Raw genomic sequence first — 18,866 nt, forward strand, 5'->3', positions numbered from 1 at the left:
GTGCCAGGCGTCTCGCCTAGGTGTCACGCCATCAGCCATACCCTCCATCATCCACTGACAGTCAGCTCATATACTACGTCACTTTGATATGATACATATGAAACATACAAATGTAACGTGGTTTGCAGAAATGTCTAATACCTAACTTCTAGTGAAAATTGTGATAGTATTGATCCTGAGGGGAACATGAATGATGAACTGTATTTCATCACAATCCAAACATTCACTTCAGTGGACGAGTCTGGACACAGACCACAGCAGAGGAACTGTGTCCACACAGCTTATCAGATGTTACATCACTGGATTTCACAAAACAAGCCGCCATTACACAAACCAAACCACACAGTGCCATGAGGCTAATATTGTCACAGTATTCAAATCAAATGCAAAAACTCTGTTTGCATTTTCCTTCCAGACTCAGACACGACATATAAACATCAACTGTTTGTTTGTTGTTGTTTAAAAGGAAGCAGATACAAATCTAAATGACTAAGATCGAATTTAATTAAAACTTACAGGAGCCTTATGTGGAAAAATAGTGCTGCTATTTTTTCTGAATTAACAAGATTAAAAAAAAAAACTGTTTTAACTTCCCCAGTGCTTTTAGTATCAAGGTGACTGATAAGCAGAATCTTGACAGAGAGAACAAACATGTGGAGCAGCCCAAACCTCGTGTCTTTTATTCAACAAGTTATTTTAATCTAAGTCACTCATGCTGCTGAAATTTATCTCGCTCCTCCTGTGAGGGTAGACATCATGATTTAGATGCTCAGCGTTCTTTAACAAGCGAAAACTGTCTCGTCCTTGACTCCCCCAACATTACACTGCCTGTTCAAGACAGTAACTTCCTGCCCTTATTCTGCCTCACTGTTAGGGCTGCCCCCGACTAAGAACTTTCCTAGTCGACCAATAGTCGTCATTTAGGTCCATTAGTTGACTCTTCTCAAGTGCACGTCACACACTGAGCGAGCCGCCTGTTAATGACGCTGTGGGCTAATGGGCATGTAGCTACTTCCATGTTTCAGATGATACGTCATGTTTGTAGTCGACCAATGAAGATGAGTTTACATATCACCTTGGGTTCGTCCTTCACCTTCTCAAAATGATCCCACACTTTGGATTTCCTGCCCGACATGTTATTAACTAGCCTGTGGAATAACCGCAGGTACCAGCCCTGGAGATTAACCTGACTCCTGTCTGACTGCTGAGCGTGGACACTTCCTGTGTCTGTCCTTTCAAAGTAAAGTCACACATGGTCCAGTCATATAGGTTTGGATTTATTCTGACAAGGTGCAGCTCCTGATAGAGTTTCACTTTTGTTTGTTTTGTTTTTCTGCGACAAAGCGACCAATGAAATCTGGTCGACTAAGGTTTGGTTGAGTAAATCTTGTGATGACTGACACAAATCTTTTTTTGTCTTGACAAACACACAGCTGAACTCACTGCCAGGACAAACAGAGTGAAGACGACGCCCACTGTGATGTCAGCATTTGTTGTGACGGAGTCCATGATGAGAGGGAAGCAGTTCTGGTGATGGGAGGAGAGAGAGGAGCCACCGTTAAAGGGTCAGTTCACACTAATTACATGACAACACATTTTCTGTCTTCCCCTGATGGTTTCCAGTCTGTATGAACGATCAGAAAGGACCGCTCTGTGGTTAAAAGGTCGTAACATGTTTTCTTATTCTGAATGAGTGACCTGCACCATGATGTCATTCCCTCTCAGGCTTTATAACATGCTGATAATATCAGAGTGTTTTACTGATGATTACAATAATACATCTTGTGTCCACTGACCTGTCTGAAGACTAACCTCCTCTGTGAGAAAAGGTTCGACAGGAAGTTCTGGAAGAGAGAAACCTGATTTTAACAGTCGTCTGATTGTGTGGAGACATTTTAGACCCTGATATTGAGGAGCACAGTGAGTGTATTTATCCATTCGTCACTTCGTCAGTTAGGTTTAGGTTCAGACTGGGGGGAAACCTTTTAGTGTCCATTTAACATAACACAGCACGGTACAAGTACAAAAACACAACTTTCTGATGCCCTGCTTTGAGACATGGTTAAAGATATTTTAGTAAACTGTGCTGTCCCTCTGGAGGTCAGGTCAGCAAACTACGATTGTGTATTAGGACCATTGTAGGGAATAAAAAAGGATCTGTGAGAGGAGGTAATACTCAAAGAAAAAAAACTGATAATATGTGAGATTAAAGTTGTAAATTGACGAGAAAAAACTCACTAATTTGCTGCCAGAAAGTCACATGACATAGTGTAAAAAGCGACAGGCAGGGAGGAAGTAGTGATGGATGAATGGGTCAAGCACAGGACTTTCACCCAGGAGACCAGAGTTTGTGTCCTGTGTGAGTCAACTAGGGCTGCCCCCCCCGACTAAGAATATTCCTAGTCGACCAACAATCGTCATTTAGGGCCATCAGTCGACCATTCGCCCATATGGTTACGATATTTCGTTAACAACAAAGCATGATGAGTCGAGATGAGATCACGTTGTGGCGTCTGTGGTGTGATGAGGTTGATCCAACTTTGCAGTTTTATTTCTTGTAAGTTTGTGTCTTCAGTCTCCAAGAACTTTTTTTTTCCAAATTTCTGACTTTGTAATCTCAGGTTTTTGTCTAAATCTATGAGTGTACTCGACTCAAATTTACAACGTTAATCTCAGGTTATACAGTTTTTTCTCAGGATAATACCCTTCTTTCTTACACTCATATTTTTATTAAATTTTTGGCCCTAATACGTTGTCGTAGTTGTGTTTTGAAGCTCATCTCAAAACCTACTTATTCTCAGATGTTTCATTGATGCTTCTTTGATTTGATTTCTTCTTATTCTTAAACAACTCAAACACTTTTTGTAACTGGGAACCTCTTTGTAGCCCTTCTTTTTGTGACATACACAATGTTTCACTAACTCCTTTCTTCATTTAATGATCAAAACATCAAAGCTCTCAAATGTTGCCGAAACAATTTGCGTAAAATTGGCAAAAGTTTGAAGTAAATCAGGAACTTTCCGTTCAAAGAATAAATTAAAAACAATTTGACAAGTCTGGTGAAATATTTCAGATCCATAGCACCAAATATTTAAAAGCATCAAGTCATCAAAGCTGCATTAAATATCAACTCAAACTCATAATCTTGTTTACTCAGGTAAAATATCAGCAGGAGTATTTAAATACTTTGTGTTGTGTGTTAATACTCTGTATCTGACTGTCTCACACTTTCCCTCCATCTCCTCCTCCAGGTTACACAGACAGGAGTCGGGGATGTTGTCCTCCCAGTCCTCCTGACTGAACACACCACAGCAGTGCAGCTGAACACAAGAGAAGAAGAAGAGCCAGCGCCCCCTACAGGCTGCAGTGTTCATTACACCCACAGAACAGAACAACACACTGATGACTCATCTCTTCTTCCACAGACACACAGGTCCATATCCTTCGTCTCATGTAACTCTCAGCAACAAACTGTGAGTGTGTGAGCATCTTACTGAAGTCTGCAGAGCGTCAGCCTGATTCTTGATGTCGTCTGAAGCCTGATCCAAAGGCAGTAACAACCTCCACCTTCCCTCCATCACACTCTCCAACTAGAAACACCAACACATCACCAATTAAAAAGCCTACAAGACACCAGAGCTGATCGTCTGGAGGAGTTTAAACTTGATGTCAGGAAAAAAGCTGAATAAAGTGAACTGCAAACAGACAAAACACAAGTAAATGAAGACGACAACTTCACCAGTGTGATGTCACATGCAGCCTAAAAAATGTCAATCATACACACTTTTTAGGATTCTTTAATACATATATTTATTTATTTGTTAAGTTTTCTTACTCCCCTAATTTAAGATGGCATCATGACCTGTAGAGCTTTGGTGACCCCTAGTGGGGGGTCGGGAAGCAGAGCTCCAGTGAATTGTGACGTTTAATCTTAATGGCTGTATTCTTTAGATGTATTCCACCAAAAGTGATCTTTCTTGTGTCATAACAGTGATCTATGTATTTATATTCAGTTGTACAAGAGAAGCTTTGATATATGACGATGGGGGATTTGTGAAAGAGTCATTCAAAAGGTTCAGAGACAAATAATAATGATAATTTTATCCTTGAGTGTGGTGCACTGGAGAGGACTTGTGCGTCACATTTGAGGTTTGATATATTTGCTCTGAAACTCTCCCTGTTGTGTTTACTCTCAAACAGTCGGGGTTGTTACCTCGGGTCGGGCTGCAGCAGCAGGGACTCCAGCTCGAAGTCACAAAAACAACTGTGTCACAAAATATTCCATGCAGATAGTTTTGGTTTTTACTCAACAAGGTTTGGTGACATCTGCCCCCACCCCAACACAGCAGAGGTGAATTAAATTCAGGTTGCGGTGGTCAAAATTTACAAAAATCTGTAGCAACACCTCTTTTTAGAAACACCTATAAAGCATTTTGTTACAAGTGGAGTCAAATTGCACAAATCTTTTGTAAATATAGAAATTTAACAGTAGAAAAGAATAATTTCATAAATAAAAAGACAAAGTAGAAACACCTCGGCTACATGTAAAATTATGCAGTAGTTAAGTTTCAGGTGTTTCCTGCTCACCACAATCAGAGCCACCTGGTTCTCCTTATAGGCTCCATAGGCTCCCAAGATGGCGATCACCATGGTAACGGAGCCGACGACATAGAGAACGAAGTGCCCGATCGTCTGACCTTCAAACTGGATGACAGAAAGTTGATTGGCTGGTTAGTGCTTCATAGACCCGTGTGTGTTCAAACCAGTCCCTCGAATAAATGTTGGCATCGTACGTTTCTACGAAACACGGATATGTTACATTTGTACATTTCATATGTAGTGGATATGTTGAAATGTTTTTTTAAGTTTAATTTTTCGACTTTATATTCACACTGTTATTAACGTGAGGTTACATTAAGGTACAAAAACCACTTGGTTATAGGAGAAATATGTAATCCCTCCATTGTGTTCTGGGTCTGCCCCGGGGCCTCCTACCATGCAAAGTGCCCAGAATACCTCTAACAGGAGGCGCCCAGGACGATCCTGATCAGATGTTGAACCACCTCAACTGACCCCTTTTGACACAAAGGAGCAGCAGCTCTACTCCGAGCTCCCTCCAGATGTCCGAGCTCCTCCCCCTATCTCTAAGGCTGAGCCCAGACACCCTTCAGAGGAAACTCATTTCAGACGCTTGTATCCGCGATCTCATTCTTGCGGTCACTACCCAGAGCTCATGACCATAGGTGAGGGTTGGGACGTAGATGGACCAGGAAATCAAAAGCTTTGCCTTCTGGCTCAGCTCCCTCTTCACCATGACGGTCCAGCACAGTACCTGCATCACTGCAGACGCTGCAACAAACCGACAATCCATCTCACACTCCATTCTACCTTCACTCATGAACAAGACCCTGAGATACTTGGACTCCTACACTTGTAACTCACTCCCAAACTGGAGGTGACAATCCGCCAGTGTCCGACAGAGAACCATGGTCTCAGATTTGGAGGTGCTGACTCTCATCCTGACCACTTCCTACTCGGCTGCAAACCGTCCCAGTGCATGCTGAAGGTCATGGTGTGATGAAGCCAACAGAACCACATCATCTGCAAAAAGGAAGAGATGCAATTCTGAGGTCACCTTGCGCCTTGAGATCCTGTCCATGAATATCATGAACAGAATCGAAGACAAGGGACAACCCTTATGGATCTACTGAGAACGTGTTTGACTTTGTGCCAAGTATTCGGACACAGCTCTCACTTTGGTTATACAAGGACTGGATGGCTCTTAGCAGCGACCCCGGCACCCTGTATTCCCGCAGTATCCCCTACAAGACTCCCCTTGGGACGTGGTCGTAAGCGTTCTCCAGGACTACAAAGCACATGTGCTTTCCTCTCTAATAAACACAAAAATGCCTACAAATAATCTTTAAAAAACACTTGGTTATGGTTGAGAAAATGTACACTCCGGTTTATAATCCCGGGATTTGTCACAACTAACATGGCCGGCATTAAAAAACTTTTGTTGGTCTCAAACAGTAATTTGCTGCTGAGCCCTCACAGGGTCATATCATTCACCACCCCGTCCTCCTCCTGATGAGTAACCCGGCTTATATACATGGAATCTGAATTACTTCGCCTCAGAAACGTTAACATGGTGCGTAGAGATGAACAATAGCAGCATTTACTCTGCTGACTGGGGCTGTGGTGTGTCTCAGGTGTTAGCTGTGTTTCTGTCTTCCATCATGGTCACCATGCAAGTCGTCCAGTGATGGAGACAGCAGAGCCAAGGAGATGATGATGATGAGTCCACCCACAACCTGAAACAAAAATATGAAACAAATCTAAGGAAAGGTACCAAAAACTTAAACACAATTCCAAACCGTTGAAATGTCAATAACAACAGAATGCAATGATTTGTAAATCCTGTCCAACCTCTATTCATTTCAATACAGTCCAAAGACGAGATATTTAATGTTCAAACTGATCAACTTCATTGTTTTTTGACACCTGCAGCACGTTCCAAAAAATCTGGGACAGGGTTTATCACTTTGTTACATCACATTTTCTTCCAACGACACTCAGGGTTAATCTGTTATTTATGAAGTGGAAGTTTTAGAAGTAGTCTCATGCCAGCATCACACAGTGTAACTATTTCCCTGTGTCTTAGGAGATCACGAGATGAGCTAAAACACGTAGGGCCAGTAAAGCGGGAGGGCCTGTGTTCCCACAGCCCTGTGTTCCCACAGCCCTGTGTTCCCACAGCCCTGTGTTCCCACAGCCCTGTATGTTCCCACAGCCCATCAAATTAGCTTGGTTTTATGTTGTTTCAGTGTATTTTAGAACTTTTACTTTTAACAAGCTTGACAAAAAAGTTTGTGGTAACACTACATAATATGGCCCACGTCTTTAGTGTGTACCTCCCTTTCCCTTACCACCTACTTTACTTCCACAGACGTACAGTGTAACTCCCGCTCACTTCTCGAACATATTTCCCTGTGTCTTAGGGAGTGATCACACCGAGATGAAACGCTACAAACACGACGCCAGTAAAACGGGGAGTGCCTGTGTTCCCACAGCCCTGTGTTCCCACAGCCCTGTGTTCCCACAGCCCTGTATTCCCACAGCTCTATGTTCCCACAGCCCTGTGTTCCCACAGTCCTGTGTTCCCACAGCCCTGTATTCCCACAGCCCTGTGTTCCCACAGCCCTGTGTTCCCACAGCTCTATGTTCCACAGCCCTATGTTCCCACAGCCCTGTGTTCCCACAGCCCTATGTTCCCACAACTCTGTTCCCACAGCCCTATGTTCCCACAGCCTTGTGTTCCCACAGCCCTATGTTCCCACAGCTGTGTTCCCTCAACTCTGTTCCCACAGCCCTATGTTCCCACAGCCTTGTGTTCCCACAGCTCTATGTTCCCACAGGTCTATGTTCTCACAGCCTTGTGTTCCCACAGCCCTATGTTCCCACAGCTGTGTTCCCTCAACTCTGTTCCCACAGCTCTATGTTCCCACAGCCTTGTGTTCCCACAGCTCTATGTTCCCACAGGTCTATGTTCTCACAGCCTTGTGTTCCCACAGCCCTATGTTCCCACAGCTGTGTTCCCTCAACTCTGTTCCCACAGCCCTATGTTCCCACAGCCTTGTGTTCCCACAGCTCTATGTTCCCACAGGTCTATGTTCTCACAGCCCTGTGTTCCCACAGCCCTATGTTCCTCCCCACATTTCCTTTTTCATAAATTTGTATCAGATTTTATCCCCCTTTCTCCCAATTTGGTAGCCAGTTACAACCAACCTATTATCCCCCTAACCCTAACTCTTGTGGGAGGATAGGGCTTAAATTTAAAGGAAATGTAGGAACACAAGACCTAATTTTGAAAATGTCCTAGAAATGTGGGAACATAGGGCCTAATTTTAAGAAAAATCTTGGGAAATGTGGGAACATGGCTGTGGGACCATTGGGCTGTGGGAACATAGGGCTGACCCCAGTAAAACCATTGTTTTCCTATGATACGGCATGTCTGGCCGGCGTTCAAGCGTCTTTTTAGACAGACGTTTTTGTAGACACTTCTTTTTAGACGCGTTTTTGTCGACACTTCTTTTTAGACGCGCGTAGACACTGAAAAGTTAAAATATTTTCAACTTTTTTGAGCATCAGACGCCAGTAGCTAGCGCGCATTGAAAAAGCGCTTCCAGTGTTTCAAGCGTCTTTGAAGCGTCCGCGTCTCTAGCGTCTCATTTCTGTGTGATCACCCCCTTTACAGTATAACTAGGCTGCTTCTTAGAGCGTACCTCCCATTCACTTACGTTCTACTTTGCCCGGACTTCCAATGTAACTCCTGGTCATTTCCCACCTACTTTCTCCAGTCTTACAGCATAACTCGCGGCCACTTACCATGTAATTCGCGAAACTTAAGGTGTAGTGTCGAGTCACTCTGGTGCAAAAAAAATAACAAAAAAACATTTACACATCTCTGACAAGCTTATAGACATTTGCTGTGTGCGGGCTTGAAGTGGTGTCCCAATTCTTAGGGGGGTATTTCTAGCCCCTGACACTCTGTTTGGAGGGCCAAGGGCTAGGGGTAGGGCTAAAGTCTCTGCATGTTGCTCTTCCTATAGGAGCGCCACAAGTGGGCAGTATACAGCACGGTGCAAAATGCTCTATAAAGAGCTCTCTTCATATTAGCTGAACACTTTACCAGCTCAGTGGCCTAGTGTCCGCCCTGAGACTGGGAGGTTGTGGGTTCGATCCCCGGCCGGGTCATACCAAAGACTATAAAAATGGGACCCATTGCCTCCTTGCTTGGCACTCAGCATCAGGGGTTGGAATTGGGGGGTTAGATCACCACATGATTCCTGAGCGCGGCGCTGCTGTTCACCGCTCCTTCAGGGGATGGGTCAAATGCAGAGAACAAATTTCACACACTCAGGTGTGTGACAATTAGTGGAACTTTACCTTTACTTTACACTACTGAATTTACGAGCAGCTTATTAGCTTGTGCGTACAACTTGTAGCACTGCCTGTGGTTATCTCTATCATCAGATAAATCATTCACAGTATAATGGCTGAGATATTTAATCTCATTACACACTTTAAGAGCAACACCAGAACACAACACAAGAATTCAGGAAATTTGAACATCTTTGGGATTTGGACTTTAAGTTGAGGACATCACATTAAAGTGTTGGAAGTTGTAGTGGATATTTTTTCCCACCGTCGTCCACTGTCACAGTCGGCAGATTAATGGATCATTTTCGTTCCTGCTGTTTAAAGTCATCCATGATAGTATTAGTAAGTAATAATATTAGTAGAGCAGCTGTTAAGTTTCAGTTTACAGTGAAGCTCGGGGCTCGTCACAGTCAGACTGCAGCCACACTGAGGTCATCTGTGACATTATCCATCCATCAAACTGACTGTAAATCAGACACAATTATAAACAAACATGTCAATTAAACAGTCAACAACAAACAGATGTGATGCAGAAATGTTTTTATATTTCTGTTCAGAGCCTGACTCATGAATGCACCTCATGTTTTTCACCAGCAGAGGTCACTCAGATTCTGTTACGGCTGCAGTAGCTCCTCTGTCACCATCACTGTTTCTCTCTACGCACTTTGTATCCGCTCAAAAACCTTCAGGGTAAAACTGAGCCTGTATTTCTGCTTTTAAGTCCAGTTACTCACCATGAAGAAGATGTTGAAGCTGATGAAGAGACGCCTCAGACAGGGGTTGACCTGAGTCATGATGCTGCTGGTTGCAGCAGAGAAACATCAGCTGCACAGGGATGCTGAGCTGACTGACAATCGGAGCAGGCAGTGAAAGTGAAACGAGGAGTCAGATGAGGGGCAAGGCTTCCTGTAAGAGATGGGAGGTGTAGGAGGCTCCTTAAGGACACACATGATTCTCCAGAAACTAATTAAATACACTGAAAAATAAACCCTGACAATGTTTACATGGACTGTAAGTGTCTGCCTCAGTTCATAGAGTCCTGACCCCAAGTTTGAGAGCCACCGTGCTGGATCAGAATCAGAAATATTGTTATTACCTAGTAGGTTTGCACATACAAGGAAATGGTCTTGATTTGGTGCATAGCAATAAAGGCACTGCAAGCATCAAGAGAATATATGAGTGAGCGTAAAAATAAGTGGAAGAGCTGTATGCACTGAGTCACAGTTATGACTAGGTTCTTTGTTGTATCCCAGTTATGTATTTGCAGATGCAAACATCCAGAAACCTGGATAAACCCATATAATTTTGAATAATCTGACACATAAACACCATGTCCAGGTTTCTGTAGTGGCTCTTAAACTTGAGTTGCACTGAAGTTTGACAGTATATCAATACATATGATGATAAACGATATTAAAGTCTGGCAATATGGAGGATAAATTAAATTTCTGAAGATCAGATGGAACAGATAAATCAAATAAAGTTGGACATGCAGCAAGAAACCAGCTGCAACAGAAATCACAGAGAGAACAGCTTCCTGCTGCTCAAATATAAAGTAAATAAAAACAGAAATAATCATAATAACTTTTATTTACTCTATTTAAATCTATTCAAAATATAAAAATGATGATGAGATAACTAATGCTGCGGGCTATAATCAGATCTTGTACTTCAGTAATATTTGCAGTTAAATAGTGTTAAAATACACTGTTACAAGTAAAAAGTACACAAATGTTAGCATTGAAATATACTTCAAGTACCAAAAGTAAAAGTACTCATCATGAATGGCCCATTTGAAAACAATATATTCTAATATTGGATTGTAATTACTGATGTATTAATGTGTTTATCACTTTAATGTTGCAGCTGATAAAGATGGAGCTCATTTTAATGACTTTATTTGAATAGTGCTGGGTTGTTCAATCTATAATTATATATTTTATAATATTTTACTGGATTTAGAGTTTATATTAATATACTGAATCTGTAAAGTAACTCAATTTAACACATTAATGTCGTGTAGAAGAAGTATAAAGTAGCAGAAAATGGAAATTTAAAGTAAAGTACAGTTTTATGTCAAAGAAACGTTTGGTGCTAACAGTTGGTGTCCCTTTTATCTTCGACTCATAACTAAAACCAACTTAATTGATGGTGTGAATGATTTTCCACTTTGCTAACACGTTAGCATGCTAAGTGGAACACAAGCTAGCATGCTAACTGCCAAGTGTAGCTAGCGGAGGCTCATCATTTATACAATCATTAATATTATAATTTCCAAATTTATTGACAATACATAGTTGCTAATATTTTACACATGAGGACGAGGCAAATATTTTATCCCACTGGGCTGCAATTCGCCTGCAAAGTGACATGACGTTAGCAGAAACGCAGCTTTAGCATGCTAATTAGCTTTAGCATGGTAGCTAAGTTAGCATAACCACACAGAGGCTAACCAGGAAAAAAAATGTTAGCTAGTTTGAAGTATTGTGGCCTGGTGGTGGTGGTGCAAGCTTGGTAAATATTTTAGGGGGTCAATATAATTTTATGGCAATCAATCAGTAGCTCTAGATGTATTTAACCTCTGGATTAAAATATTGAAGACAGAATAAAATACGTTGCAGTGTTGCTAACATGACTACAAGACATGAAAAATAAACTAATAATTATATTAAATAAAAATGAAAAAATAACAAGGAACTGAGCATTCAACCACCATAATTGTTGTCACTAAAATAAATCACCAAAAGTCTAATTTAAATTAATGTGTAGCCTATATAAATTTACTTAAAGTTTTACGATTTTTATTTCCCTTGACACAATTACAAACAAGGCAGATTGAACACTATTAAAATCCCAACGTCTAAGCAGAAAAAATAAATTCAGAAAGACAAACAAAAATAAATAAAATACAATATAATATCTGAAATACAATAATAACAAAATAAGAAAATAAATGACAGTGCATGCATTGTAAATAATAAAAATAGGCAATATAATAAATACATATAAATTGTCATAAAGTAAAAGTTAGTTAATTTAGACTCCATTAATTTGTACAATCTTCCACGTCTTATAAATTCTCATATAGGTGCAGTAAAGGCAACATTCATTTCAAAAGCCATTAAAGAGGAAGGTTTTTTATGAATTACTCCTCTTCCTCCTCTCCTCTCCACCACGCCTTTTCTCCTCCCCTTCCTCCCTCTCTCTCTTCATCATCTCCAGCCTCCACCTGAGCTCCATCTCTGCACACACACCCCTCTCTGTCGTCCCCTGAGCCAGATGGAAACCTCTGCCTCTCCCGGTGCTGCCGCAGCTGCACAGCGGCTGCTCCTGCTGTAGCCAGGCCGCTGTAGGACACCGCAGGGCGGGGAAGCATCGTCGCAGGGGGCCGGTGTTGTGGAGCGGATCTCTGGAGCTCTGACAGCGTCTCCTCCCTCATGCTGCACGCTGCGGACCCGCAGATAGATGCACGGAAACACACACTTTTCCTTGATGCGTAATTGCAGCAGTGAGAGAAGCTGCAGGAGCCGATTTATTTCAGTGTGAGCTGCAGAAAAGGAGGAAGGATGAGCCGCAGACGAGGGACAGGAGGACTCCTCTCCGTGTTCCTTTTCTTGTGTCTGCTGTGGACACAGCTGCTGGTCACAGGTAAGCGTCTGTTGTCTGTAGCTGTGTTGCCTCCAAGCACAAATGCTAGAGCTCACATCGGTGCATTAGCCTGTTCTTTGTTAATTGCGTGCTCCTTTCTGTCAGTCACCGTGTTGAAGTGAACCAAAATGCTTCTAACAGATCCTTAAATATTTGCGTGCACAGGTAAAAGAAGCAAAATGACCTCTTTAACCTGCCATTGGAATGTGTCCATAGAAATGACAGGTCTGTTACCAGGTTAACCCTTAAATAATGAGTGCTGCAGGACTGTATCTGCAGATTAATGCAGGATGTTGTACATTAAATCAGGAAAACAGAAGCTCAAACCTTGACAAGAATTTGATAGGATTATAATCACATTATGGTGTAGTCATGTGGTAGTTAAGGGGAATAAGAGCCCTCTCAAGGGAACCTTAATCTTTATGAACATTATTGTTATATACAGTGAGCATACAGTATGTGGAGAGGTGCCAGATTCTGTCCTCAGAGGTCAAACAGTCTAAAACCCACAAACGGATTCAGCTTGAAATGTCAGAGAAGAACAGTAGATCTGAACCTCTGAGGTTTTAAGGCCAGTATTTTAATCTAACCATAACCCCAGGACTTTCACATTCACTCCTTCCTCAATATCTGTGGGGATTATTTGATCTCGTAGCGCAAAATGCAAACACACGTCTGTTTAATGACGGGTTTCCTGTGTGAACATCAAAAACTGAATTCAGGTCAGCGCAAACCACAAGACTGAGATCTCACAGAGCCGAGAGCCTAATTGGCTCCCTGATGCAGGTCCTGTAATTACCATTAGATGCTGCCCCGTCACTATCTACTCTTCAAAATGCAGAATCAATAAATTTGAGTATCAATTTGTGTTTTATTTATTTGATACTGATCCAGTGATATGCAGTGATGTACCTGGGAATGGGTTAGCATTTTCGCGCTTCAGCTCCCTCTGCTTGAAGCAGTGGGCTTTTTAAATGGGTCTTCGGTTAGATGCCTGAAATAAAGTCTGTTTAACACAAGCTGAAGAGACTTTTATGTCTTGTTCTATAACGTCAAATATGTCAGTAAATATCCCACTTGTGAATTCTGAAGCTTCCATGTAGGGCTGCCTCTTGAAAGCTGGAGATTGGAATCGTTAGTCACAGACTCCTCGGTCAACAGAGATTGCCTCATTTTGCCGGGCATTGTGCTGTGCAGTGAACTTGTGGGGACGTTTTAGTCCCCAGATTTTGCTGCAGAATGAGCGCTCTTGACTTTCACTCTACCCTTTGGTTCAGCCAGCTGCAGACGAGATGCAGCGGCACAGTTAGAGAGAAACTTTCCATCTTAAGGTTCTGAGATAACATTATCTTCTTACTTCTGCGTGGAAGTGGTGAATTTACAGCTCACAGATACTTAACACCACACAGACATTGGGTTTTGTTTGATATCTGTTGTTAGCACCGTTAGCTTGTTTACCATATTATGTGAATGCAGCTGTCACAGTGAACGTCCCGCTGAGCCCCGTTCAAACTTTAAATGTTTGTACTTGGTGCATGATAATATTCGCACGTCAGCCGTATCAGACGGTAGTGGCTTTAAAATGAATGGATACCGATATCGGCGAAGTAAGTTGTTTTATATCGGCGTGGATTGCAGCAAAAAATTCAATATCATGTGTCCTTGATACGGAAAAACCCTGAACAGTCAAATGTACCTGTTGAACAGCTGAATCTGATTCGACTGACATAATTCTTCTGGTGCAGCCCTACTTCTGTGTGTCTTGGAAAAGACAGTTGCTAGCAAGTAGCTCAATGAGACCACAGAACGTCATCACACCAGACACGGCTTTGAAACTCGTTGTGTTGGCGACATTAAGTCATGTGACTGTGGAGTCGTTCATTTATAGCCTAACGTTAGCTTTTTATTGCTGCTGATTGCATTTACGCTTCAGAAATCACAAGAGGGGTTTTTATTTGGGATGATTATCTCGCTGAACAGAACGTCTAAGTATGAGAAATGTTTGTTTGCCTCAGAGCTTATATTCTGCAATAATCCAAAATCTAATGGAAAACTCTCACAGGCTTTTTGACGAGGGAACCAGGGTGCTGCACTCATTAGTGGTGACGCCAAAACTTGAATCACATTTTCTTGCTTCCTATTGTGGCGAGCAGTAAACCCCAAATTCCACAGGTGATGTTACGCTCACACTTCAGTCTGTGATTCATCCAGAGTTCTGTCAGTTCTTGGAACATTTTCTCCATCGGTTTATTTTTTGTGTAGCACTCTTGAGCCCCTTCTACTGTGCGATCACACAGAGCGCAAGTGAAGCGAATTACTCGCGAGTAACGCGCGAGTTTGGACGCTGGACCATTTTGTTAATTTGCGTTATTGCGCGAGTAGCGAGCCCGCCCATTTTCACTAGATAACAACACAAACTAATAAAAGACACATATTTACAGCACTCTCCTTCAGTCTCCTCGGCGACTTTCACCCAAGCCTGCTCCTTTTTGTTGCGGTCTCTGTAGAGTAGACACGTTGAATCATACAGCTCCAGGTAGCCGCACACCGCAACGATGAGTTTCTCCTCCATCTTGGCATCAGCAACTGGACGTCAGGGCGTCAAGACGTCACTGGCGTCATGAGAGAATCTCAACGCTGATTGGCTTTCGCAGCACAGCGATTTTCAGTGAATGTTGGGCCGTTTTGCCGGCAAGCTGCGAGCGTTTAGACAAACAGAGCCGGATTGGCGAGTTGATGTGAGGTGCCCAATTTTCCGGCTCGTAGGGTAGACATATTGGTGGAACCCTTTTAGTTTAAACAGACCGAGGCGGCCTTCTGCAACGGGAGGAGCTGTTGATGACTTGTGGGAGGAGCTGTTGATGACTTGTGGGAGGAGCTGTTGATAATGCCGCACGTGCAAGCCACTGGCGGTGGATAAACAGGAAACAGCTGATAGCAGGAATTAGCGAGCAGCTAGTAGCAAGAGGGAAACACAAACCTGACAGACACTGTAAAGATGAGCAACTGGGGAGACAAGGAATTGTGCGCCCTCCTTGTCCTCGCAAACGAAGAGGCCATTAACCATCAGATGACGGGGACGGTGAAGGACGGGCCGACTTACGAGAGAATCACCGAAGGACTGACCAGCCGCGGCTTCCCTCCCACGTCACTGTTTACGTCACACGCTGAGCTACACGTTTTGTTACTTGCTCACGCCCCCCATTGCCCCGAAAAAGGCACATTCTGTATAAACAAAAGTAGGTAGGCGGCATTTTGCTGCACTCCCTGATTTTGTTTTTATACTGCCAATGCTGAAAAAAGACTGATTGGACTTTCCTGCAAATTGGCACAACTCCTGTTTAAAAAGGGCTAATGAAACACTAATAACAGTCATACAACACCGAACAAAGACACAATAATGCATCAAACATTTTGAAGGAATTTCTCAAAGCGTTGAGGACTCGTTCCTCCATTCCTGTTTGTCAATGACACAACTCAAGGCTCAAAATTAGGGATGTTTGTTTCGGTTAATTTTACCACCAACATTCCGGCACATAAAGTGTGGTTGGGCACGAAGTTTTTATAGCAACACTGTGGGGTCGGAACAGCGTTACTAGCAGTAATTGACGAATGATTGGTGCCAACAGCTAGCGCACACCTGACCCAGGTGGAGAATAGTGCAGTAAACTGAAAAGTAGCATAATGAACCTATAGGCTGACATGTGTAACTTGTAAACCAACATCCCTACACATCTACTTTATCGCAGTTTTTGTGAGAGCAGCAAAGGTCCAGTCTGTCTGACAACAGTCCGCTCTTTTTCCCAGGTTTAAACTCTGTATATGATGCTGTGTCAAACTGACGGGAGTTGTTTTTATATGATTAACATGAGGCCAAAGATTGAGAGAGTAAGCATTAAATTCTATAATGACATCGACCAAGATCAGTTTATAACGTGGATTTCAACGCTTCAGATTGGATCAGTGCATCCCTACAAATATGTCCTTGTTTTTAATGTATATATTAGAAATATGTTCATATTATTCTGTGTTTGAGTAGCCTAATAATTAGTATTGAGATGTTTATCAATCAGTTATCCTAAATATGTAGACACGTTGTTCTGCTTTGGTTTTAGAAATGACTGATTTAAACACACAGCAGCAGACAGTTGTTTATTTTAAGGAAAACAGAAGCTAATTTCTGTCATAATGAATAAATGATAATTTCATTAAAGACACAAAGTGAAGTTTTGAGTATTTTATGACAGTTTTCAAACACAGAGACTGTGAGTCAGACACATGGTTTATTAGAGATGCTCAACATCAGATGCAGTCATCTTCCAGTGTGTGTGTTGTGGAGTGTGTCTCCCCACAGACTTACCGGGTCAGCCCTCTCTAACTCGACCTCTGATTGGCTGACGCTCCCACTGAGGTGAGGCAAGGGCCGACTCTGACCAATCAGAGCGCGGCTCAGCTCGGCATCATGCATAGCAACCAGGACGCTGTCGTTAGGGAGAAAAGAGGCCGTGGAGAGAGAAGCTGTGTCAGCTCCTGAGACGTCTCAAAGGACTGATTCAGTCAGTGAAACCTCCTGAAACTGCTGCTTCAGGTTGTTTATAACTCAGAATACAGTGCATACTGTGATTTATTATGACTCAGTCTGCACTGATGCAGCTTCTTAACTCTTTTCAGAAACAGGAAGTTCCCATAAAACAGTCAGACGTCTTTATATCTCACATTCTACCTGTAAACAAACACAGGGTCACAGTTTGTGATTTCTGTCTGCATCTGTTGAGTCACACAACAGATTTTTTGACGCAGATGCAGCCAAGAGAAATCGTCGTGTTCTTGGCAGGCAGACAGTCTGGGAGACAGAAGTCAGAGGACGCTGTCAGATATTTTTCTTTCAGTGTATTTTCTGGCAGAACAGACAGCCGAGTCTAACAGACGCCCGGACGAGCGGTCTGACAGCTCAGACTGTGTGCAGGTCAAACTGAAGCTGGAAGAAAAACCTCCAGTGTCAGCTCTGAGAAACAAATTTCTTTCCCTGCCACGGTGGGAGAAGACATTTATTGAGAGAAACAAGAAAGAGATGCCTGTTCTGCCTCACTGTGCTGCTTACAGTGGTGAAATGTAACTAAGTAGATTTATTCAGGTAATGTTCTTCAAGGGTTGTGATGTAGGTCAGAGTGCTAAAATAATAATAACTGAAATGGTTAGTTTGGATTTTTTTTGAAGTTGGGTTGTTTGAGGTATTTATCCATATTCAGTGTAATATAGTCGCTCGTTTACCTTGCAGTCAGACCGCCCTTTCCGAGGCTGTTACATCACAATCTTCAAAGCCACCAGACTCCTTTGACAAAACCAGTAATTTTACCTTGCAGAACACAGGAGCTGTTGGTGTTGCACTGCTGATATCGGTTAGTTTGTTTGTGTAATTGTGTAACTTTTGGTTTCTGTGCCTTGTCAACATAAATCCAAACCTATATGACTGGAGCATGTGTGACTTTACTTTGAAAGGACAGACACAGGAAGTGTCCACGCTCAGCAGTCAGACAGGAGTCAGGTTAATTTCCAGGGCTGGTACCTGCGGTTATTCCACAGGCTAGTTAATAACATGTCGGGCAGGAAATCCAAAGTGTGGGATCATTTTGAGAAGGTGAAGGACGAACCCAAGGTGATATGTAAACTCATCTTCATTGGTCGACTACAAACATGACGTATCATGTGAAACATGGAAGTAGCTACATGCCCATTAGCCCACAGCGTCATTAACAGGCCACTGATGGACCCTGATGACGACTGTTGGTCAACTAGGAAAATTCTTAGTCGGGGGCAGCCGTAGTTCTAACGGTCACAGTATTAAACACGTCCTTAATGTCAGGAAACAGTTGCAGTTCTGCTCCAGACCTATCTGGTTAGGTTAAAGCAACAGAACTATGAGGTTTGATCCAGGAAAAACATCATGCTTTTGCATTAAATAAATATTTTTGTCACTAACGTAGCATGACATATGTTGCGAACACATGAACACTTGTCTGCTGGGTGAAAGTCCTGTGTTCTTTAGTACCTGCCAATCAAACATACATATTTGGGGTTGGTAAAACAAACACAATGTTTTTTTTTCAATCCCAGTTGCTTTGGGTTGCTTCAATATATCATAAAAAAAATGCTAGATATCCGAAATACTGTTATGCATTTTTTCCCTTCTCATATTTTCTGTGTTAGTTATTATTCTAAAGCTTTGGTGGGCCGGACGTCGTCCATGTCCTGCCTGTTGGTGATTGCCGCTGTCG

At 42.5% G+C, this 18,866-nt stretch overlaps 1 protein-coding gene across 2 annotated transcripts in view; it reads left to right on the forward strand.

Moving 5' to 3' along the window:
* The first annotated feature begins 12,165 nt into the window (after positions 1–12,165).
* ptprr (protein tyrosine phosphatase receptor type R) overlaps positions 12,166–18,866 on the forward strand; it is a 58,497-nt gene continuing 51,796 nt past the window's right edge. For both annotated transcript variants that reach the window (XM_049566374.1, XM_049566375.1), the window contains exon 1: positions 12,166–12,591. In XM_049566374.1, coding sequence (XP_049422331.1) covers positions 12,510–12,591 — 82 coding nt within the window. In that variant the 5' untranslated portion in view covers positions 12,166–12,509. The remainder of the gene's footprint in view (positions 12,592–18,866) is intronic.

This window comes from Epinephelus fuscoguttatus, linkage group LG22 (assembly GCF_011397635.1).
Source record: "Epinephelus fuscoguttatus linkage group LG22, E.fuscoguttatus.final_Chr_v1".
In the NCBI taxonomy this organism is placed as follows: domain Eukaryota; kingdom Metazoa; phylum Chordata; class Actinopteri; order Perciformes; family Serranidae; genus Epinephelus; species Epinephelus fuscoguttatus.